The 26,039-nt window shown below is 36.7% G+C and overlaps 3 protein-coding genes across 6 annotated transcripts in view; 1 reads left to right on the top strand and 2 right to left on the bottom strand.

Moving 5' to 3' along the window:
- Nucleotides 1-4,968, top strand: part of dok6 (docking protein 6) — a 92,496-nt gene extending 87,528 nt beyond the window's left edge. The window contains exon 8 of one of the 2 annotated variants that reach the window (XM_026201031.1): nucleotides 3,105-4,968. In XM_026201031.1, the coding sequence (XP_026056816.1) occupies nucleotides 3,105-3,256 (152 nt within the window). In that variant the 3' untranslated portion in view covers nucleotides 3,257-4,968. Of the gene's footprint in view, nucleotides 1-1,283; nucleotides 2,003-3,104 lie in introns of those variants that run through there. The other variant, XM_026201032.1, reaches the window with a different exon arrangement.
- Nucleotides 4,969-6,639: 1,671 nt separating this feature from the next.
- Nucleotides 6,640-15,890, bottom strand: LOC113042298 (CD226 antigen-like). Of its 2 annotated transcripts, none has more exons than XM_026201029.1 (6): nucleotides 15,579-15,890; nucleotides 14,201-14,527; nucleotides 13,674-14,030; nucleotides 12,499-12,595; nucleotides 10,616-10,670; nucleotides 6,640-7,652 (listed from the first exon to the last, which is right to left on the bottom strand). In XM_026201029.1, the coding sequence occupies exons 1-6, from the start codon at nucleotides 15,643-15,645 to the stop codon at nucleotides 7,521-7,523; spliced, it is 1,035 nt and encodes a 344-aa protein (XP_026056814.1). In that variant the 5' UTR covers nucleotides 15,646-15,890; the 3' UTR covers nucleotides 6,640-7,520. The 2 variants fall into 2 exon arrangements, with proteins under 2 accessions (XP_026056814.1, XP_026056815.1); XM_026201030.1 differs by having other exon boundaries at nucleotides 6,640-6,967.
- Nucleotides 15,891-16,011: 121 nt separating this feature from the next.
- The window catches only part of rttn (rotatin), a 54,466-nt gene continuing 44,438 nt past the window's right edge, over nucleotides 16,012-26,039 (bottom strand). The window contains exons 43-49 of one of the 2 annotated variants that reach the window (XM_026201027.1): nucleotides 25,741-25,818; nucleotides 24,932-25,058; nucleotides 18,506-18,714; nucleotides 18,027-18,303; nucleotides 16,677-16,780; nucleotides 16,366-16,435; nucleotides 16,012-16,233 (exon numbers count right to left, since the gene is read on the bottom strand). In XM_026201027.1, the coding sequence (XP_026056812.1) occupies nucleotides 16,151-16,233; nucleotides 16,366-16,435; nucleotides 16,677-16,780; nucleotides 18,027-18,303; nucleotides 18,506-18,714; nucleotides 24,932-25,058; nucleotides 25,741-25,818 (948 nt within the window). In that variant the 3' untranslated portion in view covers nucleotides 16,012-16,150. Of the gene's footprint in view, nucleotides 16,234-16,365; nucleotides 16,436-16,676; nucleotides 16,781-18,026; nucleotides 18,304-18,505; nucleotides 18,715-24,931; nucleotides 25,059-25,740; nucleotides 25,822-26,039 lie in introns of both variants that reach the window. The other variant, XM_026201026.1, reaches the window with a different exon arrangement.

Raw genomic sequence — 26,039 nt, 5'->3', positions numbered from 1 at the left:
CCTCCGTGTTTTGCTTTTATGCCACTCACTGGACGGGGCAGAGTCATGTGACTACACACGTGCTAGTATGCTTTTAATGGGGAAGTGTTTACAGGATTAAAAAAACTAAATAACCAACATGGGAAAATTATGTCGGTTAGAGGTTATGAATTTCGGTTTTGATTACTTTTTTTCCAGCTCTACTTACGGGTTTGGAATGACATGAGGGTGAGTCATTAATGACATAATTTTCATTTTTGGGTGAACTATCCCTTTAACCCTTTAACTATCCCTTTAATGTGTGTGTGTGTGTGTTTAATACCTTACAAGAAAAACGTTTTTTTTTTACTTTTTAGAAACTTGTAAATAATAAAACATTCATTGGACAAATTAGATACTAATATATTATTTTAATATTAATTATTTATATATTTATATCATCTCAAATTATAACAATCTATAAACAATAATATTGAATTTCCTGAAAGCTGCAGTAGGGAACTTTTGACGCTCTAGCGGTTAATAAACAGAACTGCTTGCGTCTTGCGGAAGAACATCGTAGCCGGAACTACTTCTCTCTGTTTATGTCTATGAAGAATCACAAAGGTACTGGGTTACTCCGCCGCGGTACCCCGAAGCAATCGAAAATAGTCCGAATATAAACATTTATTAGAAGTGCACCCTAGTGATTCAGGACAAGCTAAAAACATGGTTTGGAAAATGGATTCATGGTGTACTCGCTTATTATATACATTTTTCTACATTTTGAACACAAAGTTACGGACCGTAGCTCTGATTGGTTGATTTCTTACCGGGAGCGGTCTGTAACTGCAAATGGCAATAGGAGCACTGGGAGGAGCCAGAGGAGCTTGATTTTTTTCACAGATTATCTGTCTCATATTCTACTGTCAGGACATAATGACAGGTCTAACAAATATGTACAAAAATATATATTTACAAAAGTTACCTACTGCAGCTTGAAGTTCACAAAATTATTTTTTGTGCCCACATTTTTTCATGTCCTGTTGTTGTACATGTCTGTTGAAATGAATAATGCATTTATAATGTAGACTGCGGTCACATTGTCTGGTGTTTCATTATAGTTTGACTCTCAGTATTTGCTAAAGACACAGTTCCCTGGCTGTGCAGGTACACTGTATTGCCTTTGTTATAAGAAAGTGATACAGCTTGTAGGCTCCAGACATTGCAAATATTGTGTGAGTGTCCATGTGTGTATGTGTGTGTGCGCGCGTTCATCCAAGTGCTGTTTATCTGGCCGTTGCTTCATTTCCTCCATCCTGTAGCGCTCACTGCCAGCTCAGATCATCTGTGGCGCGGTACCCTGACTGCAATTTCCTAAGGTGATGGAAACACACATGTGGATGGTGTCTGTTGGCTGGGGCCACAGAGGCATAACATGTTTACCGAGCATGCAGGACAAGTGGCGCTCCGACTGCCCTTGGGTTCATACAGGCTCCCACAAATCCGCTTACATCAAAAGTGTGACATCTGGATGAGAGGACACCTTCTGTGCAGCCTGAATCATGTAGCAGAGCAGGAGCGCTCGGTTATAGTCCCCCAAACACACCTGCCTGGAATTTTCAGGAAAACACGAGGGGGATCAGATTTGATCTTCACTAGTTCACACAATTAAAGATGCAATTAAAAAAGACATGTCACTGATGTTTTAATGACTGCTAAGCAAAGCGTTATGTGTGGACAAGTAAGGTCAAGGTCTCAGAAATGCATTCCAGTAAGTTATAAATAGTACTTGTAGAAAAATGAAACTTTTGCCACGCTCATGTATATTTGTTTGCACTGTGTATTGGCACAAAACAAAGTGTGACTGACTGCTTCTATTACACACAGGACTGTACTCTAGTGGTTGGAAAGTAAATGCTGTTATATTAGCTATTGGGGCACATTACCACCTTTAAATCTGTACTGTACATTTAAAGTTGTGATAAAATGGAAGTTGCAGTAGATCTTTACAGATTAACAGATATGTAGGGTGGGTTGTTAGAGTCAGCTGTAAAAAATATAAATAAATAAAAAAATATATAAATGATTAATAATACATCAACTAAAAATGATAAAGCTTTGATCATACAACAAGCATTTAAATATCATTGTAATACATTGTTGGTAGATATAGAGTGACAACAGATATTTGTATGCATTTTTTTTTGTAAGGAGTCGGCTTATAAAGATCTCAATGATTTAAATGGCCTTTTTTTAAATTTCATCTGACTTTATTTAATTTGTCAGGCTTTACAAAACGTAGGCCTGCATCCGTGGATGAGTTGATCCCAGCAATATCTATTAGATTAATTTACTAATAGACAAAATTATTATACATTGTTAATAGATAAAATGAGACCGTTTACAAGACATTATGTGGTGATATGTGAAAAGCATAAATATACTGGAAAAAGTATGCACCTTTGGCATTCTATTCTCAAAACACTATGATTTGGGATGCACTAATTATTATTAAGAACGGATAGTATGCGAATTGGGGACAGATAACTGGCGCAGGATTCATGCACCAAAATACATTGATTTTTCCAAAAAAAAAAAAAAAAGAAGAAAAGAAACACTTCACCCAAACTAACCCACCCACCTGTAACAAGTTACAGTCTTCCATGAAATACCAGAAGCGACTCGGCTGGATCCTAAATAAGGTCTGTGTCATTCAACTCGGTGAGCTTGTATTTGTTTGAGGCAGTGCTCTATATATGGGCTTGGGATTGTTAAGAAACAAGTTTTGTGTGCTTCGCCTACTTAGAGAGCAAGTATCCTCGTTTCACCCTGGATATTCTACTTCTCCTCATCCATAATTGATCACACAATCACCTCTAGAAAATCGAGTTGAGCCATCTTCCTCTCCTGTGAGCGTGCCAAACACTGATAGCTGGAGAGTTGCCAAGATCTTTTCTCCGTCTTGTTTGAGGAACGGTGTGATATTAATGCACAAAGGCGATCAATGCTGCATTCAAAAGCGCAAGCTAATCGATGCGCAGGGATGTGTTTTGCCGTACACTTCTATTATCTTTACTCAAATGTCTTTTTGGAATCGGTGCCGTGTCGATAACACGCTTTATGATCTCTTTGGCTTTTTCAAGGTACGAGTTTGACTATGACGCTCATTCCACGAGCGCAGACGTTTCAAAGCTTCTTTTCCGAGCAGACGGAGGAGGAACGGAAGCAGGAGGAGCAAGCGACGGCGGCCTCTAGCGGCTGCGACAGGGACTGCAGCAGCTCGCCGCTCCGCTGATGAAAAGCCACGACTCACGGACATTCCAAAGCTTTAGCAAGCTCATAATAGACACATGTACAGTATGAACTCTCTCTCTATATGTATGTATATGTATGACTTAATAATTATTTGTAGAACAGTGTGTATACTAAAAACTCTAGGAGCCTCTTTTTGTACGTCGAAAAGAAAAGGGAAAAAAAATGGCAAAAAGTTGTAAAATAATCTTTATTTTCCTTGTGTGGTTTAAGACAAATGGACTTTCTGGAGTTATTTTTCAGATTTACTGTACATATGAATGCGCTGCAGCGCTGAACACCACAAGTTTCCTGCATTTTTGTCTGTCGTTGTGACGCACTTAGATTCTGTCAAACAAGAGTCTATCTGTTTGTGATTTAGCACCCTGCACTTTTACATTAGAGCTTGTTTTGCACTTTTGTCATTTGCTTTGGGTTTTAATATGTGCAGCCATGTTGTCTGTAGATACAAGCAGTGTGGGAAATGGGGAAAAATGTACACTTTTAAAGGAATAGTTCACCCAAAAATGGATTTTCTGTTCACTTTCCAAACTGGTATGACTTGCTTGTTTAAATAATTAACAAATCCCAGATATTTTCAATGAATCAGTGGATCTAGTTCACAAAAACAGTCTGAATGATTAATTTACTTCTAGGCCCAAGTATGTTCAGAAGTTCCATTGAACTCTATTGGTAATGATGCGACTATAGTTGCTTTGGGAAACACATCCCAGGATGTCTGAAATATGAAAAGCAATTTTATTAGAATTTTTGGACGAACTATTCCAACTCATCTTTCCCCCCTTATATTATATGAAACTAATTTCTGAAATGTGTCTACACACTGGACGAGAGGTTCGGTTATCCTGAATCTTCTCACTCTGCAGAAGAAGTGCCTTCAGACTCTTCTAGCCCGAGACTCTGGCTAGAACGCTGATTAAATTAGCATCCTGCTAGTCATCCAACATGTTTATAACTGAATTACGTTTATACGTTGACACTGCATTTGTCTAAAAGCAGAACAAAATATCTATTCTCTCCCTGCAGGGAAATCCTTTTCCAATAACTCTACTGAATGGGTCCTAAAGGTTCATATGACGGTGGATGATAGAAGTGTGCACAGAAACAATAACGCATTCGGTGCGACAATCAATTCAGATGTACTCTACCATGAAGTACCTTTAAATGACTGTTGATGTTTGGTCTAATTGTGCTAGAAAAACCTGTTACAACCTGAATAACACCACAAATGATCATGTCATGACTCATGATGGGGAGCTAAAGGTTTGAGAAGCGCATGAAGACCCCCCTCCATTTTTTCCCATCTGTAATTATTTACTCAGAATTCATTCTAGTCAGCGTTTAGTAGCACTTGAATGTGAATTAACCTGCTTTATTGCAGTGTGCATTGTTCTTCATTAAAAATGTCTTTAAAAAGGGAATGCCCTTTTCTAAAACACTGTTTTAATCCATGGTAATCCAAAGTTTCGAACATTACTTGTAAATTCCCTTTGGAGCTTTTTCAGGAATCGTTTCTTGTATAATGTCTTTCTGGGTTATGTTTAGGCATTTACACAGGTTTCAGTTTGCGCGTGTACGCTTATTTGTAATTGTATGTTGTTTTTTTAAATCCAGGTTTTATTTTATGGCATTAAGTAGAATTTTGTCCTGTGTGGATATGTCAATGTTTACTGAGTAAAATAAACTGAATGGACTTTACATAAACCCCCGAGTACAGTATATGCATCTGTGACAAAGAAATAATTCACAGAAAATGAATATGTATATAATATATACCAAGGCAGCAATTATTTGATCAAAAATACAGTAAAAAAGTTATATTAAAATATTATTACAATTTTAATATTTTTAAAATGCAATTTATTCCTGTGATTGGCTAATTGGCTGATTTAAACATATAAGGGAATAACAATATGAAAACTATCTGAATGTTGAAAACAGTTGCGCTGCTTAAATATTTTTTGTCGACTGAATATTGAAATTGAATATTTCCACAAAATTTGCACTTTCGGGATAATTAGAAAGCTCAAAAGAGCAGCATTTATTTTTAAAATAGAAATGATTTGTAACATGCATAGCTACATGTAGCATCAATGATAATAATTATAATATTCAATAACATTTTTATGTTATGTTGACTTGGTGCTTAAACTGCAATATGTAACTTTTGGTTAAATGAACAAAAATTGGTTATTGGCACATACATAAGACAGAACTGTGTTCTGGTCAAAGCTGTCTTCTTTTCTCAATTTGCCACGGTAAACTTATAATAATGATTTAGAATTAAAGGTGTAGGGTCAGATTTTTTTGGAAACTGGCGGTAATAAAGCAGTTACTATAAATCCTGTTTGTGGAGCTTTGTAGAGTGTTCTCAGAACTGTTGCTTAGAATATAAGCATGTCATCCCGATGCTTTAAATCAGTAAAGATCTAAGTGGCAATCATCGTTGAAAAAGGCGGAAGCATCTCAAACTGTGGAGAGTCTGCAAAAGACAGCGTCAAGTATGTGCTAACACGAGAGTAAATATCGGCATGGCTTTCGAGAAATGGTGACAACTGGCAAAATCTGAAGGGTTAAAAGACCTTTCCCTGCTGAACAGGTAAGACATTTCAGTGGCTCAGTAGCTAACCATCATTTGAGCACTTGTTTGCTTGCGTAAACAACGTAAACGGCGTACTCGCAAACGATGCTGCTTACACAGAACATAGTTTACGTATGTGATATTCTCCAAAATGGTGCTATGTGCTGACTCGGAGGAGAAAAATTGTTGAAAGAAGTTATTTTTGTTTTCTTTGTGCACAAAGCTTTGTAAAATAATAGTGGGACCACTGACGTCACATTTTAACGATCTCATGTTTCTTGATCATGTTAGGATCCCTGCTGTCTATGCAGGGTCAGAGAGCTCCTGGAATGTTTCAAATTATTTTAATCTGTGTTCCGAGGATGAACGATGGTCTTATGGGCTTGGAACAACATGATGGTGAGTAATTAACGACAAAATGTTTGGGTGTACTATCCCTTTAAGAAAGTTTACAATAACCACATTCAATTGAAGTATAAATCTTTTGTAATATAAATGTATTTAATGTCATTGGATCCCAAACTTTAGATGTGTTTTTTTTCCCTTTAAGAGTTGTTCATGTTACTTAAAGGCATCATCAGATATCACAGACACTTTTACATGTTGTTTGAACTGCAATCTGTGTTGGCAATGTGTTTACACAACCACCCTATAATAATAAAGATCTGCCCTCTTTTTTTTTTTTCCTTCAGGTCATTTTTTTATTATTATATGTGGAAAATGGGCATCCGATGTCCCCTTTAAATGAGTATAAAAAAGAAAAAAGTCAACATTAAATGTTATTCTTTTTTTTTTTTTTTTTTTATATGAGTCTTAAAGAACATACATCAACAACATCATACAGGCATAATACAGTGTCTTGAGACCAAATCCTATCAAGCCTAATTTTTGATTTGTAGATGCATCAAAATGTGATTCCTTTTATTCCTGCACATGTTAAGTGCTTTTTGCTCAAACATCACATCTGAACTCTCGAACGATCTTTAATCATTTAAAGTCATATCTCACAAACAAATCATATTCCGACTGTAAGCTGAACATTGTCAGTTCACTTGTCCTAGTTCAAGACATCCTCCTTTCTCATTTTCATTCGTGAGGCTGGTACTTCCATTTCTGCGGAGAGAAAGCATTCGGACTCAAACTGAGACAAGAGACAAGGATGTGATCTTGAGAAGATTCATCCACTCAAAAGCCCTCTGAGGTCCAATCATTTGATAATTAGAGTCGCTCAAAGTAAAGTGTCGCTTCGGCATCTGCTCACAGTGACCATGCTTGGCTTATATCTGGCTTTGATACATTCCAGAAAGCTTCTTAAGAAGATTACCTGTCAAACCGACTTCACCGAGGAGCAGAGGACATTTTCCCAAAGTGGTCATGAGCAGCCAACATCCAGCACCATTATGCAAAGAAATGTCATGTAATCTGGGTTCAGGGCTAGGCTGGAATGGTTAATGTAATGATGAAGATGACGATGTTGCTGGTAGTAGTGGTTCATAAAATGACAAATTATATGCATGCCTCCATTAATCTTCTGCATTAGTGATTTCCCCTCTGATCCATCCATTAGTATTCAGGTGCAAAAGCATTTCTTGGCACTGATTTGTGTTTTATGATTTCCAGCTAGTTCCAATTTTTCAATTTGAGCTCTACAGAATGGGACTATATCTCATCTCTTTTGTTTGTGTTTTTCATGAGCTCTCACTATGTGAAAGTTTACGTATATATCTTTATCTCCTGCCCCACTTCTGGTCCCTTTTTTCATCCTGTCATAGACACAGCCATGGTCATATGTGTTACGCTGTTATAGAGAGAAAACATTCAGAGTGAGTTGTGAATGAAAAATGAGCATTAGACGTACTGCACAACATTAGTGTTAAGGGACTTTCATTAGTAGCAGTTACGCAGACATGACAACACTGTTCAATGCAATATAAGAAATATTATTTCAGAAAATATAAAATGCTGAATTTCTCTAAAGTATAGTGTGTAAAGTAAAAATGGATTCAGGAGAGAGATATTGGAATGGATGTGTGTGGTATATTTGCTATCCTTGTTACTGATTTATCATATTAATCCCAACAATTAAATATGGCTGGAATATTCAGCAGGCTGAATTTTATGAAATATGTCCAGGTCATTTTCAGTGTTACTTATAATTAAGTAAAACACACACACACATATATATATATATATACAGTATTGTTCAAAATAATAGCAGTACAATGTGACTAACCAGAATAATCAAGGTTTTTAGTATATTTTTTATTGCTACGTGGCAAACAAGTTACCAGTAGGTTCAGTAGATTGTCAGAAAACAAACAAGACCCAGCATTCATGATATGCACGCTCTTAAGGCTGTGCAATTGGGCAATTAGTTGAAAGGGGTGTGTTCAAAAAAATAGCAGTGTCTACCTTTGACTGTACAAACTCAAAACTATTTTTTACAAACATTTTTTTTTCTGGGATTTAGCAATCCTGTGAATCACTAAACTAATATTTAGTTGTATGACCACAGTTTTTTAAAACTGCTTGACATCTGTGTGGCATGGAGTCAACCAACTTGTGGCACCTCTCAGCTGTTATTCCACTCCATGATTCTTTAACAACATTCCACAATTCATTCCCATTTCTTGGTTTTGCTTCAGAAACAGCATTTTTGATATCACCCCACAAGTTCTCAATTGGATTAAGGTCTGGAGATTGGGCTGGCCACTCCATAACATTAATTTTGTTGGTTTGGAACCAAGACTTTGCCCGTTTACTAGTGTGTTTTGGGTCATTGTCTTGTTGAAACAACCATTTCAAGGGCATGTCCTATTCAGCATAGGGCAACATGACCTCTTCAAGTATTTTAACATATGCAAACTGATCCATGATCCCTGGTATGCGATAAATAGGCCCAACACCATAGTAGGAGAAACATGCCCATATCATGATGCTTGCACCTCCATGCTTCACTGTCTTCACTGTGTACTGTGGCTTGAATTCAGAGTTTGGGGGTCGTCTCACAAACTGCCTGTGGCCCTTGGACCCAAAAAGAACAATTTTACTCTCATCAGTCCACAAAATGTTCCTCCATTTCTCTTTAGGCCAGTTGATGTGTTCTTTGGCAAATTGTAACCTCTTCTGCACATGCCTTTTTTTTTAACAGAGGGACTTTGCGGGGGATTCTTGAAAATAGATTAGCTTCACACAGACGTCTTCTAACTGTCACAGTACTTACAGGTAACTCCAGACTGTCTTTGATCATCCTGGAGGTGATCATTGGCTGAGCCTTTGCCATTCTGGTTACTCTTCTATCCATTTTGATGGTTGTCTTCCGTTTTCTTCCACGTCTCTCTGGTTTTGCTCTCCATTTTAAGGCATTGGAGATCATTTTAGCTGAACAGCCTATCATTTTTTGCACCTCTTTATAGGTTTTCCCCTCTCTAATCAACTTTTTAATCAAAGTACGCTGTTCTTCTGAACAATGTCTTGAACGACCCATTTTCCTCAGCTTTCAAATGCATGTTTAACAAGTGTTGGCTTCATCCTTAAATAGGGGCCACCTGATTCACACCTGTTTCTTCACAAAATTGATGACCTCAGTGATTGAATGCCACACTGCTATTTTTTTGAACACACCCCTTTCAACTAATTCAACTAATTGCCCAATTGCACAGCCTTAAGAGCGTGCATATCATGAATGCTGGGTCTCATTTGTTTTCTGAGAATCTACTGAACCTACTGGTAACTTGTTTGCCACGTAGCAATAAAAAAAAATACGAAAAACCTTGATTATTCTGGTTAGTCACATTGTACTGCTATTATTTTGAACAATACTGTATATATAAAACAAAAAAACAACAAAACATTTTTTATAAATATGTGTCAATAAAATAAATATACAAATGAATTCATAAAATATAAATGTGAGATGGAAAATTGAAGTACTAAAATAACTTACTAGAACTGAAATTACAGTAAATCAAAGCTAAATACAAGTTTTTATACTACTTGTGTGAAATAAAACAATACATATACACACACACACATATACATATATATACTCTGTATACACACACACACACACACACACATATATATATATATACTGTATACACACACACACACACACACACACACACACACACACACACACACATATATATATATATATACTGTATACACACACACACACACACACACACACACACATATATATATATATACTGTATACACACACACACACACGCATATATATATATATATATATATATATATATATATATTTAAAACAATAATATTGTTATAGTACAGTATTGTAAAAATATGATATCTAAATATATTAAATATATTTTAATATGTTTAAATGTATTTCATGAATACAAATAAGAAAAGTATTATTAGAATATGACAATAGTGTTAGTAAAATATTGATGTTTAAAAATAATAATTGTTATAAATTGCATAATTGTAGTAAATACTTATTAATATTTAATTGTAGTATTTAATGTACTGGCTTAAACTTTTTGTTTATAATAAATTCAATTTCAGTATGCCCAGATTATTAATTACCCTCTTATTATAGTATTAAAAAGATAGTTTTTAATCACACTACCATTTTGGAGGAGTAATGAAGTAAAGCAAGCAAAGTTAGTCACAGTGCATCATAAAAACCATATTTCTACCATATTTCTGTGGTGAAATATGGTCGAGGACATTTCACAAGGCAACAATACATGCTCAGCTGTGCAGAGCAAAACTGATTGATGTATTTACCTGTCTTTTGGCAGGGTGCAGTTTGATTCTGTAGTCCTCTCTCTTCCTTTTCATCCTGTGAAAACCAGTTTAGAAACTGAGTGACGGTTTACTCTATATGACAGACATTAAAGGTCGCTTAATCATTTTATTAAGGAGCAGGAAAGCAAACACTGCAGTATAGAGATAACCTCGCTTCACTGCAAAATAACAAACTGCACACTCAGTATAAAACTTAGTGAGGCTGGCAGCGAGTGTGTTGGACATATGGTGAAGACGAGGAGGGGATGGGATTTCACAGCCAATTATCTGAGAGACCTTTTAACAGACAAACCAGATGCTTATTACTTCATACCTAATGAAAGCAATGGGAAATGCATTGTCCTTCAAACATCAATCCAAATTCAGTCACAAGAAGCACAGAACCCTGTCTGCGATGTTATACTAGCAATGAATCCGTCCATACTTCCTGTTCTAAGTTATGTTAACCCTCATGATTTCCACATAAAAACTGGGAATTAATGCAGGAAATGATGCTTTTTGCTGTTTATCACCTGCTCAAGCACATCTACACTCAAGTACTCAAGAAGATTTGAACCTCAAGGCCCAGTAGTGCACAACAGTTGTTTCTATTGTGCTGTGCCAATTTCGTTTGAGTTGTGCCACTTTTGCTGTGTTGTGTGACTTGTATCTGTTGTATTGTACCAATTTCACTGTGTTGAGGCTGGTTTCCATTGTGTTGTGCCAGTTTCGTTGTGCTGCGGCTTGTTTCTGTTGCACCAATTTCACTGTGTTGTGACTTGTTTCTGTTGTGTTGTGCCAATTTTGTTGTGTTGCGGCTTGTTTCCATTGTTCCATTTCCAATTTCCAACCCTCTATGGACACCTTGGCAATTGAATCTCCAGACTGATTTACTATACATGACTTGACATGTAAATGACTTGCACTTAACGCTTCATTCACGTCTGGTGTGAACGCACCTTAAGACTCTCTCTCACTTTCTCTGCTCTCACCAAAGCGACGGCAAGTTTCGCACTTCACACTAGGGTTCACACTAGATGCGCTCAGTCAGTGACAGTGTTCGGAGAGTTCAAATACTTCTGTGCTAAACTTATACGTCTCCAACTCACACACTGGCGAGTAAAATCTGAGAATTTATTAGTCATTGCCTAATATTAGACATCATTTAGTCACCCAGAGTGAAGATTTAGTCACATATAGGAGAGTGATTTAAGCCCTGTTCACACCAAGGATGATAACTATAAAGATAACGATATTAGCATCCACACCAGTGAACAATATTGTTTGTTTATTCTAAGTGCACACGCATCTGCCGCTTTAAATTCACGAGCTCGTTATAGCAGGATGGATTCTGATTGGCTGTCAGTGTGTATCGTACATCAACTGGAAAAAAAATTGTTCTGAAAGTGATTTCAACTATGTATATAGTTTCTCTGTGCCTTTAACGTTAGTTGTGGTGTGGCCTCTGCTATTGTTTAATATTGAGAATGTTATCTTTTTCGTTGTCTTTATGGCTATCATCCTTGATGTGAACAGCCTTTATTTGCAATTTAATCAGGTTGAATTTTCGTTGTGCTGCGACTTGTTTCTGTGGTGTTGTAACGTTACTCCTTTTGTTGTGTTGCTTCTGGTTTCTGATGTGTTGTGCTAATTTTGCTGTTGTGGCTTGTTTCTGTTGTATTGCGACTTGTTTTCATTTTGTTGTGCAATTTTTTTGGTGTTTCGTTGTGTCTGACTTGTGTGGTGTGCTAAGTTCGCTGTTGTGGCTTTTTTCCATAGTGTTGTGCTAATTTGGATGTGTTGTGCACTTCTGGGCCACTGTAATATATATATATATATATAATCTGCTGGGCTTTGCCGAATAATACGGTAATATGACACACCTGTTCAGCCATGTCAGTAATAAAATCATCAGCAGAGCGACACCAACCAGCCCTCCTCCAATATACACATAAAGCATGTGATGAAAACCCCTAAAATCTGAAAAAAAGGGATAAACAGCATAAATAATTAACATAATTCTCCAAAAGTAAGGAAAACAATTAATGAAACATTTATGATCTGAGCTGCAGCAGGACAGTGACAGTGTAACTTGTGTAGTGCTTCTCAAAATAAAACAACTGAGTATGTAAAAAAAAGGTAATAGTTTGCCTTAAGTACTTCTTCAAAAATATATACTTACTATCCAGAATCAAAATTAAGAACCCCGAATGCAAAAATGACAATTTTGGAGATTTCTTGATTTCTCATGCTTCTTATATACAGGAAATCTGGCATGTTAGCCAAAGTAATGTAATTTAAATGATGTTGGTCATACTGTAGGTTCAGAAAAAAATTAAATAAATAAATAATAATTTGAATCAAAGGTACAGTTACATTTACCCTGGATCTGTCCATTATTCCAAGCATAATGAAAAAAAAACAAAAAAAAAAAACACTGTATCAAAGTGATTTCTGTGTGAGTGGTGCTTCATAAATTGCTACACTGCTGACAATGATCACTTGTTTTGGTCACAAAAGGCGAAAACAATTGCGTAAAAATTGTGGTATTTGCAAAGGAGGTAAAAAATGTTTATTACATGATATTACATGACATTAACACTTTTCACAGCTTGACGACACGACATGACTTTCGCGACAATTTCTTATTTTGTGTATAGAAAAAAAAATTGTAAAAGTAAATTTTACTATGGCAATGGTTCCCAACCAAGGATCCGGGGTCCACTAGGGGGCATCAATGGCTTGTTCTTGTTTTTACTAAAAGGCCAATCAAGCTAAAACAAGTCAAAATTCAAATATTACTTATTTTAATTCACCCCTCCCCCCAAATAATTTTTGGGAAATGTGAAGGAAAGAACATGTGAATCAGAGATGTACAAACTAGGATCTGTGGGCCAAAGTTGGTCCGTGATGACCTTTGATTTGGCCCACCAGATCACAAGAAGGGGAAAATAGCAACAAAAAATCATGCCATGCATAATGTTTTTTTGGTCGTTTGTAGAGAACAGTTTGGGCGCCTCTGCTGGAAAATAAACAGATAGTTCAGCCCTTGTCCTACCTTGAGCAGGTAGAGTGGTCAGCAAGATTGTGGTGGACCGGACACCGGCGTTTGTGCTGAAGTTGCAGCGGTAGAGTCCTCCATCTTCTTTGACAATGTTGGTGATGTGCAGACTGACCTCCATAGCATCACTGCAGTTCAGTAGTCCTCTACTGTTGAACTCAGACAGCTCCACACTACCTCCTAGCATCTGACATGTTGCTATAATATTACTACCGCCCACCTCAGTGTCCAGTTTCTCAATGCTTACTTGATAAACTTCACTGCTATGGACAAGGTCACACATAATGGTCAGGTTGTCGTTCTCTGCGGCCACCAAATTAGTGTCCGGGTGAATAGAGAAGGTGGTGGTGATTGCTAGACAAAAAAATAAATAAATAAAAAGGATTATAAGTCTATATGATATAGAATAGGAGTATGCAATTCATACTGTACACTTTGGAATCACAATTCAGGGTTAAACCTATTGGGTCACTATGTTTTTATCTGTAATGTTGGAAAATGTAACATGGTGAAATATAATTCACCTGCTTTTTCGACAAATGTGTCTTTGGTCCATGAACCCTGAGGATAAGCCTGCAGAGAGCAACGATACTGGCCGATGTCGCCCTCAGTGACATTCATTATGGAAATGCTGCCATCCATCGCGCTGGACTTCAGAAACGTCACTCTGCCGTCATATGATAGCTCATAGTTGGAGCCATACTGAGGATGATAAACAGCTAGAGGTTGTGAAAGAGACTTTTTAGTCCAAGTGACCATAATGAGCTTGCCAATCCACGGACACAGGCAGTCCAATACCATTCCTTCCTGCAGTGTGACTTTTGATTCTGGGGCTTTCATCTGAAAGGAGCCTAGAACATTATGAAAGTGTGGGGAATCAGACAAAATCATCTAAATATACACTATTTCAAGTCAACAGACACTGGCAGAGATTGTCAGGGTTGACGTACACCTTCTGACCAACATTTCTTTTTTTTTCCTGGGCATTTGCAATTGCTGGATTGAAAAAATAATTATTTAATATTTTTAACAAAAACATTTATGAAGTGTTTCAGAAGTACTCTACCATTCAAAAATGTGGGGTCCGTAAAAAAAAAAAGGTTTTTGAAAGAGGTCTCAAACAAGGTTGCATTTATTTTAACAAAGATACACAACGATTCACAATATTACCACCTAACTGGTAATATTGTGAAATATTACAATAAAAAAAAAGCTGCTCAGGAATCTTTTTTTTTTTCAATCAGTCTTTAAAAGTTGTTCTAAATTTTTGTTTTGTGGAAACCATGATATTATTTTTTGTAATCGCTAAGCAGATACACATTCTGATTAGTATCAATTAAAATGACTATTCCATGACAAACATTATTTAAAATATTAAATATATTTCCAGGATTTATTCATTTTACCGAAATAAAGGAAAGGCATAAGTGCCAAAATACAATCACTGATGTGGCTTCTCTGTAACCATGTACATTGTTAATTGAAACTGCAGCAGAATAACCTTATAAAGCTAAACTTCAATGGTTATTTAATTGTATTTTGCTCCCGTATAGAACTAAACTAACAAAAACATGCAACCAACAACCACAAGTACAAACCAAAGTTACTTTCAATGTAACCACATATTCTCATTCCTTTTTGAAAGGATTATGACAAATCAAAAATCAGTCATTTCGGACTATTTTTTCTTTAAAATGTATAGGATAAAACTGATTTATATTCACCCTATCAGCCCTGAGAGTCTATTTGAATTCATAATTAAACAGGAACAATGTTTGTCATGCTAAAGAACCGCCATTCATGCTTACATCCTTTGATATATACATAAATTAAGAACAAACAACAGACTATAGTTTTTCTTTTTTTTTAAGCAACAGTTTCTACCTTTGCTAAAAAAATTACCTTTTAGAAAACAGAGCTGCATCATGAGTACCAAGAAGTACCAGTAATCCTTTTGTACTGCCACCATCTTGCTCCTCTGAGACAGAATGAATACAGCATTGACGAGGACTGAGGCGACCACAGCACTTTCTGTTCAGCTGCAAGTCTCTGCAATCACTTCCTCAACCAGCAGATAAACACTGTTAGAGACCAACGAGAATTCTACCCCACACAGTTTTTTTTAGTTTTTTTTCACCTGAAACTGAAAGAGCAGGCTTGAAACCAATTTCTGAATTCCCCTATGATAAAATAAAAAGAATACAAAGGAAAGGAAAAATCATTATCTTATGTTATTCATCCAGAAAGTGATAGTACACCCAAAAATACAGTTTTTTTTGTTTTGTTTTTTACAGTGCGTGTGAATTTTTTTACAGTTGAAGAATGGAGAGGTGTCTACTGTAAAACCAGCTCATTTATTGATTTGCTGCAAAACAATAAATACAAAAACTCCGAATGAAATATTCCATATTGTCCTAAAACATAAATAAACATTAACACATAATTAAGTGACTATCATGATCTCGGAGAAGCATTTAGGAGCTGAAGATGTGTTTGAGATTCCTCAGGCACTTCAGAAGATAGACGTTCAGGGGTTTGTCACTTGTCTGTTCTTCATCTGTATGAACAAACAAACAGACAGTTAGCTCAGATTCTCAGGAAAGATCCATTCCTGATGCACTACTGCTCTAGTACCATCAGAGAGGAAAAATGAGAGGCTCTACCATGATCAAACTGAATATATTCCCACCTTTCTTGGCAGACATGTATGCCTCTTCAACTTTCAGTCTGATGGAAGGACACTTCAAAGTGGCCTTTGCCTTTGTAAGAGGAGATATGCAGGAAATGGGAAGATAAAGGTGAGGCTGATTATGCATGTGCGAGACGTCAGAGACGCATGTAATTTGTGTTCAAAAAATGATCATGAATCCTAAATAGGTGCCAAAGAACTACTGATTGACTCTAGCAGTACTATTCAATATTTTTTCCCAATATTTCAGTATTCATGTTGTCATAATGTCATTATATAATAACAAGATGCCATTGAATAAATGACATTACCTTCTGATTGTTGTGCAACAGAGCCCAAAGCGCAGAAGCTCCTATGGTACATATTTCTGATGAGCTACTGCCCAAACAAGAGATTAACAGCTCAACAGCTTTATCTGAAATATATAATATTTAGATACAATTTTATATTCATGTATGTATTTATACGTAAAACTTAAAAAAAAAAAAAAAAAAAAAATCTCATCTCTCTCTCTATCTCTACCACACACACACACAAATTACATAATTTTATAACAATTTTTAACTACATTTCTTAGTAGTGTTTATTTCATGTGCATATTCAAATCATGTCAAGTCAAACATCTGCACTTTCTATAAAAAGGAATTGGGCGGAAACATTGGTTTGATGTGTAAAGGTATTATCACTACATTGCGGCTGTTGTGACATCCGGATTTCGGTGTTTGTATGTAGCTAGACAAAAATGCTAGGTGTGGTGGCTTATTTTTACACCTGCAGTGTCAAATTGATCTCGAAAGACTACAATCTACATCACAGACCTAACAAAAAAAAAAAATTACAAAAAGATATACATAAGGTCTGCATGATAAATCACATGCAATATGTCATACGCAAATTGTCAGTAAAGCCGGTTCTGTAATGAGCGGTAAATCTCCATCACCTGCATGATTTCACATGGAGATTTACCGCTGATTACAGAACCAGTTTATCAGTTTATCATGCAACCCTAATATATATATATGTGGGGTTTTATATCATGTCGTTCCAAACGTGTAAGACCTTTGTTCATATTCAGAACACAAATTAAGATAATTTTTGATGAAATCCGTGAGCTCTCTGACCCTGCATAGACAGCAATGCATAGACAGCAATGCAACTGAAAAGTTCAAGCCCCAGAAAGGTAGTAAGGAGATCATTAAAATAGTCCAAGTGACATAAGTGGTTCAGCTGTTATTTAATAAAGCTGTAAGACATCTATTTGTGCACAAAGAAAAAAACAAACACTTTATTTAACAATTTCTTCTCTTCCATGTCAGTCTCCACCTCGCTTTCACAACAGTACCACGATGCATACGTTCTGTGCAGACACAAAGTGTTCTCATAGCTTTATTAAAATTACAGTTGAACCACTGATGTCACATGGACTATTTTAACAATCTGTCCTTACTAACTTTCTGGGCAAAAATATCTTGATTTGTGTTCTGAAGATGAACAACGGTCTTACAGGTTGGAACTACATGAGCGTGACTAATTGATGACAGAATATACATTTTCTGTGTGAATTATCCCTTTAACCATGCCCACTGAGCCCTATTAGATACTGGCATTGGCATGTTGGTCAACCATTAAAATGTAAAACCCTGTAAATCCAGCACTCGTACCATTGGATAAGACTTTGGGCTTGTTAGCGGAGCAGAAGCAGATGTTGTGGAGAATGAGCAGGATGGTGGGTTTAGAGCTGGAGTGTTTGGACTGGGCCAGTCCGACCAGCAGCTCCAAAGCCCCTCGGAGCCTGAGGATCATCTGCTGTCCGTCCTCCCCAAACGACACGTTCAACAGCAGCTTGAGCCAGAGGAACAGAGGCTCCGCCGCCGGACAGCCGCTTCGACCACCTGCCTTAGGCATAGGAAGAGACAGGAAGTGCTGCAGAAAGTTGCTCTAGGAAAAAAACAGCAAGAAAGGTGGTTTTGTTAACACTTCTCTATGAAACAAAAAAGCAGATATGCAACCAAAGCAGTCATATAATGATTTTCTTGCTGGAGAGAATTATTTAGCCATATTTATAGCCGAAGTGTCTCACAAGGTTATATTTCTTCCTCCCTTAAAGTATTGTTTGCTTTAAACACAAGCAGTGAGTTACCTTCAGCAGAACCCCTTTGCAGTCCCTTGAGATGGCCAGGTTGGCCAGCAGTGAGAAAGCCAGACTGTGGATGCTGCTGTTGTCAGGGGCAACATGGGAGGCCAGTTTCATCACCCCATGCATCAGTGAATTTGTGACCGCAGTCTTAGGAAGAACAGCCTGAACTGAGCCAGAGCTACCACTGCTGCTGCTACATAAAGCACTGCATGCTGGAAGAGACCAAAGAGAGACAGAGCGAAAGAGAGAGAACGTGAATATGGACAACATGATTTCCATGATTATGGAAAAAGACTAGAACGTATACAAAGTGTTACAAGAAACAAGGCAACTGTATCTCAGAAAGAAAAAATTACTGTGTTAAGGAAACAACACTGTTAATCAGTGTTTCTCATCTGTGAAGGGCACCTTCCCAAGCCCTGTAATGGGGCTAAACACCTTGCAGGACAAAACAACTGCAGCTTTAAACAAACATTTCACTTATTTATATACCAGTAATTATTAATAAATACTATATATATATATACACACACATGTATATTTGTATATATATACACATGTATATATGTACTGTATATATATAGTATTTATTAATAATTACTGGTATATGAATAAGTGAAATTTGTTTATATATATATATATATATATATAGAGAGAGAGAGAGAGAGAGATAGATAGAGAGAGAGAGATATTTCAATATATGCTGTTCTTTAGAAAATTATGATCATATGACACTGAAGACTGGAGTCAAGACAGGAATAAAGTACATTATAAAATTATACCAAACTAGAAAACAGCTATTTTAAATAGAAATATTATTTCACAATATTATAGTTTTTACTGTGTTTTTGATCAAATGAGTGCCGTCTTGGAGAACATTAGTGAATTTATTTCTACGGAAATCTAACCGATTTCAAACTTATGAATGGTTCTTTCTTTCTTTTTTCCACGTGGTTCTGCAAAAGTGCTACAGGAAACATTGCCAGCGATATAAAACCACACAAGCCTTTTCTTTTTGGTAATCTATTCATCTTGTCTCAAAATATCACTGCACAGTTGTGTAACAATGAGCGTGGAAACTCAAGGAAACAGAATTGTTCCATTGTCTTTTACTCTCTCCCTCTTTCTCTCTCACTATATAAATATATATATATATATAAAGAACATTTCCTCCTGGTCTAACAATGCTGTATTTAGTCAAGTGTCAAAACCACTAAACGTCTTACTTCTGGGTAAGCGGACAGACACATTTTTGAAGAACAGCAGGACTGCAGGTGAATCATTTAACATGATGCTGGATTATTGAGAGACCTTGGCAGGGTTTTGCCCGCTGAAGAAATCCAATATTAATTGGCCAGATGAAAGAATGATGGTTGTGTGTAGCAGGTTAATGAATTATATAATAAAAGTGACACAGGACAGAATATGATGGTGAGGAAAATGTGCTGGAGGGCCGATTCCATAATTGAAGAACCAGCCTCATGAACTTTCAACATCACCTGCTGTTAACAGGTGATGTTGAGAAACCCCACACATGACAGTATGCTATTGTAGCCTAGTGCTGTTAAATCATAGTGACAGTCCAAACGCGCACACAGGCGCAAAAACACAAATATGCACCCACACACACACACACACACACACAGATGTATATGTAGACTGACATATACCCATGCGCTGCTGGCTCTTCACAGGTGTGAAGCCACATCCTGTCTCAAAGCACAGCTTTCCATGCGCTCAGATGACACAAAGCAATCATTGTGTTCAAGTTAACACACTCACCAACAGACACTTTCATGTACAACACTCTCTCTTTCTTACACACACACAGAAACGTGCAAATGCTTTCATGTGTAACGGTCTTCCTCAAACAAACCCACACACAAAGCAGTTGTTCCAGATAACATTTAGATTTTGTAATACTTTTTTCTGTAATATTTATTACAAAAGGGTGTCTATTAGATTTAAAAAAAAAAAAAAAAAAACTAGATAATTGGATCAATTTCACTTTAAGTTACAATGAAATCAAAATGTCTGATTTTATTTATTAAATACTGCAGTTTATCATTTATTTATCTGTGCACAGTATTTTTTTATTTATTTTTTTATTCACGAGCACTGGTGCAAGGGCAGGACAAAAATTCTTCCATCCAGCAATCTGTCACTCACAGGTGGTCACGGAAAACCAACAACGAAACAATAATTTCCAGATAGACAAAAACAAATTCCACACTACACTAGGAAGGATAAACGATCACAACTTGCATTTCGACTTTGAGAAGCAATAAAAATTATTATTTTAAACGTTTATTTTTTATATAATACATATTTAAAAGATAATAAAAAAAGAAGCTGCATGGTTCGCAGTGTCAATTGGAAACAGGAACAGATGGTACATTTGAATGAGGAATATAATTTTTTATTTTTATTGTTTAGTGTGTATATATTTATAGAGAGAGAAAGAGACAGAAAGTACAATATAATAAGACGCTTTCGACGCCATCGCAAAAGACACAATAAAAGCACAGATTAATCCATGTTGTGATAACTGAGGGGAAACCGTTATATCTTGCTCCCGCCCATATTCGGAGCAGCGTCCGAAATAATTTTGCACGTTCAAAGGCTAATGTGACCGCTTCTTTAAACTGTAAATGGCCTTTTTCACAGTGATGTCAGCTAACTTCCGCTTTCCCACAAAGCAGTTATCTGTACTTCTGCTTGACATATGAAAGGCGTTAGTTAAGAGTTAAGACAAATAATGTTATGAGTCAGGTTTTTTTGCAAACTTTTTTCTGCATCAGCTTGGGATGGGTGGCTTTTTTGCCGCAATAGCTTGCTTTCAGATAATGTGTCCACACAAAATAGATACTTGAAACCTTTCCACTTGATATTTCGGTCTATGTCATTCCTTGGATAGTTTATGAGTAGGCTACACTGTGTAAATTAAATTCTCCATATAGTTCGGCAATAAAAAGACAAACAACATGCTTTTGTTTTTATTAACTATGGGAAAATGACATGGACACGTAATTTTTTATATTAAATGTTTTTTTACTACATGGAAAATTTCACATGGCAACAAGGCAAGTCGTCTGAAAGGAAACTCATTATCCAATTCAAGAATAAAATGGATTAATATTAAAACAATACAAAATGACAGCCGCATAGTTCTACAGGAACTTTAGACTTCTAAATTACTTAAATCCCTCCATAAAATTTTGCTTTAACTACATGTATACGGTGTTTTTACTTCATTTTATTATTGAACGTATTTTATTTTTGTTATAGGCTGTATGCAATGTGATCTTTAAAAAACAGCTGCCTTTTATATTTATTTACGCAAACGCTGGCATCTGTTTTTAACTAAAAGCTTTTTATATTTTTTATTTTTATAACTTAATAGGTTTAATATTTATTTCTGAATTACACTAAATCATAAAACTGAAAATTATAGACCCCATTTTATTGATATTCCAATAACGTTAGTACAAGCTTATGTTTAACTATTCTTGCACATACAGGCATTGTATTAAGCAGGACATAAATTACTGAATAAAGGCTTTCTGTTACCACATGTACCACACTTCACTTCATTTACAGCGATATCGTTTACTTGATTGCAAATGATTGCACAGATACTATTTAAACTGAACTGAGATGATGACATCACTAAATTAAATGATGAACTGCCTTTAACTATCATTTTGCATTATTGACATACTGTTTTCCTAATTAATGTTGTTCAGTTGCTTTGACACAATCTTTTTTGTTTAAAGCGCTGTATAAATAAAGGTGACTTGACATGTAAATGTCTTTGTTTTATTAAAAACTTTGTTTATTTTAGAAATATATCTAACCAACTTCAGTAAAGAAGACAGCAAACAGTGTGTGAGAGACGCGGGAATCAGTAACTGCAGTGCTCCGTTTTTAACTCTTCCCTCGACTTCAAGCAGCAAATCTCACCGATCGGTATTTGGTAAGTTCGTTTAAGATGCCAGACACCTTTTCCTGAATGAGGACGAGAACAAACAACAGCCATCATCCTCTAATCGTATTTGTGGCAGTTGTACAAGCGCCTGGGTGAACTCCGTGCTGGTAGCGATAGCGCTTTACTATGCTGGTGGAAGTAAGAATACCCTGCTTCGTGTCAGAATGGAAGTCGCGTGACGTCATGTGAAAAGGGCCTATTCGTCAATTGGCTGCTGCAAAAGGAAATTAATTGCATAGACTCTCTATGTTAAAATAGCAGCAGAACTTTACAGCAGAAAAAAAAAAACATGTTTACAGCCAGGTTCAAAAAATTATTTTAGTCTATACAGCTAATTTTGCCCATCATGACAACTGTGAGGGGTTGTTTTTATAACTCATCCATTTTAAATTATATTAAGCCTTAAAGTTCAGCATAATTAAGGGCATGGCCACTTGAGTGACAGGTGGATTGCCGCTGCTGACACTGCCATCAAGCTAGGTGGGCGTGGCTTCAGCAACCATTTCCCGCCTTTTTCCCCATTTTCGATTATCCGGGAGTGACATGCTGCCAAGATGGAGACGGCCCGCTCTCAGCTTCAAAAACGCTTTTCAGAAAACTGCGTTTGACATCATGGACACTACAACGTACATGTTTTATCCAGTCTATGATTTTACATCCAAAAGTGGCACCTAGTGGCAAAAAAAGAATTTGCATTATCATTCAGACCAAAGCGAAATCAAGTTTTCCTAGCTCTGTGCGTGCAACTAGTAGGCATGCAATATGCTAATGTTTAACGTTGATGTCAACACAACAAAACAAATCCACAAAAAAATTTGGGGATCCTTTCAGCATCGATAGCCACCAGGGTACGGGAGTCACCAGGGTATGGGAGTTACAGGTGGTTAAATTCGCGGTCCAGTGCCGACCGATCTAGCGATCCAGAGGGGCTACCTAAGAGCGGAGGGTAGCATTAGAAAGGTCTCCTGGAGCTGAAGGGATCCCCCGAATTTGGTGGAGATCTGGCGGCATGTTCGCGGGATAGTGACACCAGTCAACACTTTCCCTTCAGTAAAGAGGTTTCTTGTTCAGGCAGCATTCAAGAGTCTTATATAACCGTAAGTGCCCTGCGAAAATGGACTTAACAAAAAATTCTGCCACAATTCATGCATTGCATTCAAAGGACATTTAAGTGCGCAATAAGTGAATTTATATTGTATTAATTACAGCGGTAGGGGAGAGCGGGGCACAAAGTAACACCTTTTCACTTTCTCAGTTTGTGTTTATCCACATGGGGTTCAGAATATATATATCTAAATATATTTCATAATTACAGTGTAGGCCTATAAGCTTTTCTTTTAACCTCAAAAAATGAAAGACAACATGTCCATAGGTGGAGTAAATTTTAACATCTCGGGGGGGAGGTTGTAACTTAACCATTTGACATCTTAAAATCTTATCTATGAGATTAAAATAATAGCAGGTTTATCAAAAATGGGAAAGTGTCCAAACTTTTGACTGGTACTGTAATATAACACATATAAAGAATATCACCCAATATATTAGTATATGTTTTTTCTTTTTCTTTTTTTACTCCCAAATATCAGTATCGATAAGGATAATATATCTTAAAAGGACAAACAAATGTATACTTCGAAAGCTCCACAAGACATGTGTGATCATATTACTGGATGCCCAACATAGAATGGGAAGAATGTGCATTTTAAACAGCTTATTGTACAGGTAAGTTAATCGCTGTTCTAATGTAATGCGCTGCTGCACGGTAATGCACACACATCAGCTACAGACAGTAGCTGGTACATCAGTATAACAATATAATTCAGGGTGGAAATGTACTGTCAATGCTATTCCACTGATTTCTCAATAAAATAGCTTAGAAACTGAAAAGTTCAAGCATATATTTCTTAACTAGATCCCACAGTGTCACTACTAGAGAGACGCTGCCTGTAGAATTAATTCACAAACGCAACCCCTCTCACTAATCCATTCATATAAATGTAATCTTTACTGTGCTACTTTATCTATATATGATTTAGAACGAGCAGAAATCTGTGAGGAATAAAACAACCCAAAGGCAAAATAACAGATAAAAATGAGCTGCTATAAGAGCAATAACCATTGCTCTTATAGCAGCAACCAGCAATCATTTACACCTGAAGCACCTCCCCTTAACACAAACTTAACACTCCATCCTAGTTTCCAGTAATCTGGCAGCAGACTTCGACTATGACACAATCCCTTCGGTAGCAGTCGGGCTCATGTCAGCCTTGCATTAAATACACAATGGCACTTACTGTACCGCCACATGACTCATGAGACTGTTACAGTGAGCACAAAGCCCATACATTATCTCAGCACCCTGTCTCTCACTTTCTAATCCTCTTTACTCTGTCATTCCTTTTTTTTCTCGCTCTCGTTCCTCCACCTCTCAGAAGACTGACCCACTGTGCAGTTAGCCGTGTAGACACAAAGCAGTTCCAAGGCTGCCGTCATGGTGAGATCGTCGAGCAGGAGCCAGGGCCATAGAGCCATCAGCACCGCAGCCAGACGCAGCTCTGTAGCCACAGCCTGTTGAGACAAAACGTGGCGGTATCAGTCAATACTGCAGATTTATATTCATTTATATCCACGCATTTAGCAGACGCTTTTCTCCAAAGCGACTTACAGTGCATTCAGGCTATACATTGTTTTTGTCAGGATGTGTGTTTCCTGGAGATTGATCCCACAATCTTGCGATGCTAACACAATGCTCTACCACTAACTAGTAGTGGTCAGAGAATGCTTGTGTACATGCCTATGCTTGTGATTTAGAAAATCTCAGATTGAACTAGATTTCTAAATTAATTTATACTAAAATTTTTCCAATTTGTCAGGGACTGCAATCTGCGGGGGCACATGTAGAATAATATTATTCATATTAATATGAATATAATATTTTTTCCCCAACATTATTACACTAGCTCAGGGCTGTTTGCTTTCACTAACATCAAGGACTGCAAAAGTGACATTTACATGTACGCTGATGTCAACAAATTTGTATACTTCACAGAAATGATCATATGACTGATTACATGCACACAGTCTTGAAATTGTCTTGTAAAGACTGCACCTCGGTCCTTACAAGAAAATCTGCATGACGCCAGCAAGATTTCACACCCACAAGACCCCTGTGAAAGCGTCTGCGGATAATATACAATGACTGTAACTACTCAAATAATCAGCACGGGGAAGATTATTTGAAATGACGTACTTTGCATTCATTATGTTGATACAGGCAATTTCGCAGTATCTCTAGAATCATCTTAAGTTCTCTCATGCTGTTCTCCACCTGCTGACATTGAATAAAGACGGAACAGTTAGAACAAGATATCATGCTGATAGTGGTAATTTTTATACCGTCTTTTTTACAAACGCATACATTTGTGCCTGTTTGTGTTAATTATAATTGTAACACTTCATAATAAGTTTTATTAATAGGTCTTAACAAAAAAATTGCATGTTTCCTAACAAATGCACGTAGCGCAACATGATTTACTGACATACTGTAGG

This window comes from Carassius auratus, chromosome 24 (genome assembly GCF_003368295.1).
Source record: "Carassius auratus strain Wakin chromosome 24, ASM336829v1, whole genome shotgun sequence".
NCBI classification, from domain to species: domain Eukaryota; kingdom Metazoa; phylum Chordata; class Actinopteri; order Cypriniformes; family Cyprinidae; genus Carassius; species Carassius auratus.
Note: the sequence above shows the minus strand (reverse complement) of the source record. Positions and strands in the feature narration are given on the sequence as shown.

Excerpts from the sequence above, each read along its gene's own strand:
- LOC113042298 (XM_026201029.1), bottom strand. The coding sequence starts at position 15,645 with ATGGTGGCAGTACAAAAGGATTACTGGTACTTCTTGGTACTCATGATG. Across the intron at positions 12,596-13,673 it reads GACCACTCTACCTGCTCAAG|ATTTTAGGGGTTTTCATCAC; the intron begins GTAGGACAAGGG and ends CCTTTTTTTCAG. Across the intron at positions 10,671-12,498 it reads TTACTGACATGGCTGAACAG|GATGAAAAGGAAGAGAGAGG; the intron begins GTGTGTCATATT and ends TGGTTTTCACAG.